The sequence below is a fragment of the Penaeus monodon genome, chromosome 32 (genome assembly GCF_015228065.2).
Source record: "Penaeus monodon isolate SGIC_2016 chromosome 32, NSTDA_Pmon_1, whole genome shotgun sequence".
NCBI classification, from domain to species: domain Eukaryota; kingdom Metazoa; phylum Arthropoda; class Malacostraca; order Decapoda; family Penaeidae; genus Penaeus; species Penaeus monodon.
This window is the reverse complement of record NC_051417.1, coordinates 35,771,673-35,773,525: the sequence shown is the minus strand read 5'-3', so window position 1 is coordinate 35,773,525 and position 1,853 is coordinate 35,771,673. Positions and strand designations below refer to the sequence as shown.

The 1,853-nt window shown below is 33.0% G+C and overlaps 1 protein-coding gene across 1 annotated transcript in view; it reads right to left on the bottom strand.

Moving 5' to 3' along the window:
- LOC119593658 overlaps positions 1-1,633 on the bottom strand; it is a 15,450-nt gene extending 13,817 nt beyond the window's left edge. The window contains exon 1 of the mRNA XM_037942609.1: positions 1,052-1,633. Within this exon, the coding sequence (XP_037798537.1) occupies positions 1,052-1,206 (155 nt within the window). The 5' untranslated portion in view covers positions 1,207-1,633. The remainder of the gene's footprint in view (positions 1-1,051) is intronic.
- Between the last annotated feature and the right edge of the window lie 220 nt (positions 1,634-1,853).

Sequence of the window (1,853 nt, the reverse complement as noted above, 5' to 3'; positions counted from 1 at the left end):
AAGTGAATAATTTACTTTGTGTAATGTGGGGGAATAGAAAAAGTCTCAGGTAATCTAATTTTGTCATGGTCATGCTTTTGTACAAGGCAGATCTTAAGTTTCAAGATTAACCATGGCACAATTTTTGTATTCTATATCTTAAAAACTTGCATAAAAGTATATGTGAAACCATGAATAAGTACATAAAATAAATCCTTATTTCAAAACCATTGTATCTTTATAAAAGGGGCAACTAACACAAACCTACAGTTAACCTCAAATAATAAATCAAACAATAAATAGTTCCCTATGGCAAGCTGTACACCCTAGAAATGCATGGCCTACCTGTGAAAACATCTACAAAATTTCCTAAAATTAATATGTATATAACACAGAGCTTTAACTTATTTCCAGATACCATAAATAGCTGATGAATATGAATAAAATTTATGAATAATTAAATCCGTTCTATGCTCACCTGACCATAGTTTGCATCCTGTTTGTTATAGGGAAACACAATTTAAAATGCTGTTGAATTTACCACATCTACTATGATATCTTTCTCTACAGTACATTATTGTTCATAGCAGCCTGAGTTTCTTTCATACAAAATGCATTTGTGTTTAGCCTACTTTTAAGAAAAAAGATTCTTATATCAAGAGGAAGAGGAGGGTGTATTTATCATAGAAGCTTCCTTATAATTTTTTTCCCCTTAGTAAAACCATAGACGTTCTCTACATGTCCTCATGTATTCTTACCTCGTTACCGACAGCTTCTCTTCTGATTTCTAGTCTTATATACCATGATTATTTGAAGGCAAATGCTTTAATAATGATAATGCCATAATGAAAAAATGAAACAGATTTTTACATTTAGAGCTGAGGACAGTGCTAATTTACCATCCTTAATTGTATTAGGGTTACCTTATTTTCAAACATGTATTAAACCACTATTATTCCACGGGTGATTTTTTTTTTTCAGCACTAGAAAAACAGCCATGCATTAAAAAACATACATGTAGATAAAAAAAAATATTTAAAAATTCAATAAAAAAACTGAACAACTACAGTACCTCACACGGACACGCAGGAACAGTTGCAAGCCAGAGCGAGGTATGTGAAGACCCTGTACCTGCCCGGCTACACCCCGTACGTTGAGAAACACACCTGGCCGCTGTGACAGACTGTTCGTTACCCCTACTTTCGTAGACGACGTAGCTAGAAACATGGAATATTGTTTAGGCAGGCTGGTACACGGAAATTGGTATATTTAGCTGAAGTAATGGTGTGTGATGATATGATAATATTCATGTTCCAAAAGACTTTGAGAAGAGATAATATGCTGAGAGAGCTTGGCTTAATGTACATCGAGCTGAAAAATGGGAAGATATGATGAAAAGAACCTGTTCAGGGCTTCAGTTAAAGAAGGATTAAAGAGGTTATGAACATAAGGAGATAATGCTAAAATTACTTTTCAGTTTGGAGAGCCAAAGTGAAATAGATTATACTACATTAATTGTATTTACATGATTATATAAAAGCTCTCCAAAGTGAAGATTATACAGTGTAAGCATACCTCTTTCTATAGCTACTCACATTTATAAAAGCCAGATACCCTCTACATATGTTAATTTATCTAATATCTATCATATGTTAATCTTTATCTACTTCTTTCTTTGTCCTAAAAATTAAGAAGAAAGTTACAAAAATCTGAAGACGAACTACAATATTTAAAAAAATTCTCATCACAGAGAAACCCTGTCATGTTATGCCTTGTATAGGGATTTTATCATGGTGATTGTCACCTTCAGTCTATATATTTTCAAGCAAGTCAACTGCTACTCTCGTCTCACAAAAGCATCTGATAATGCTTGG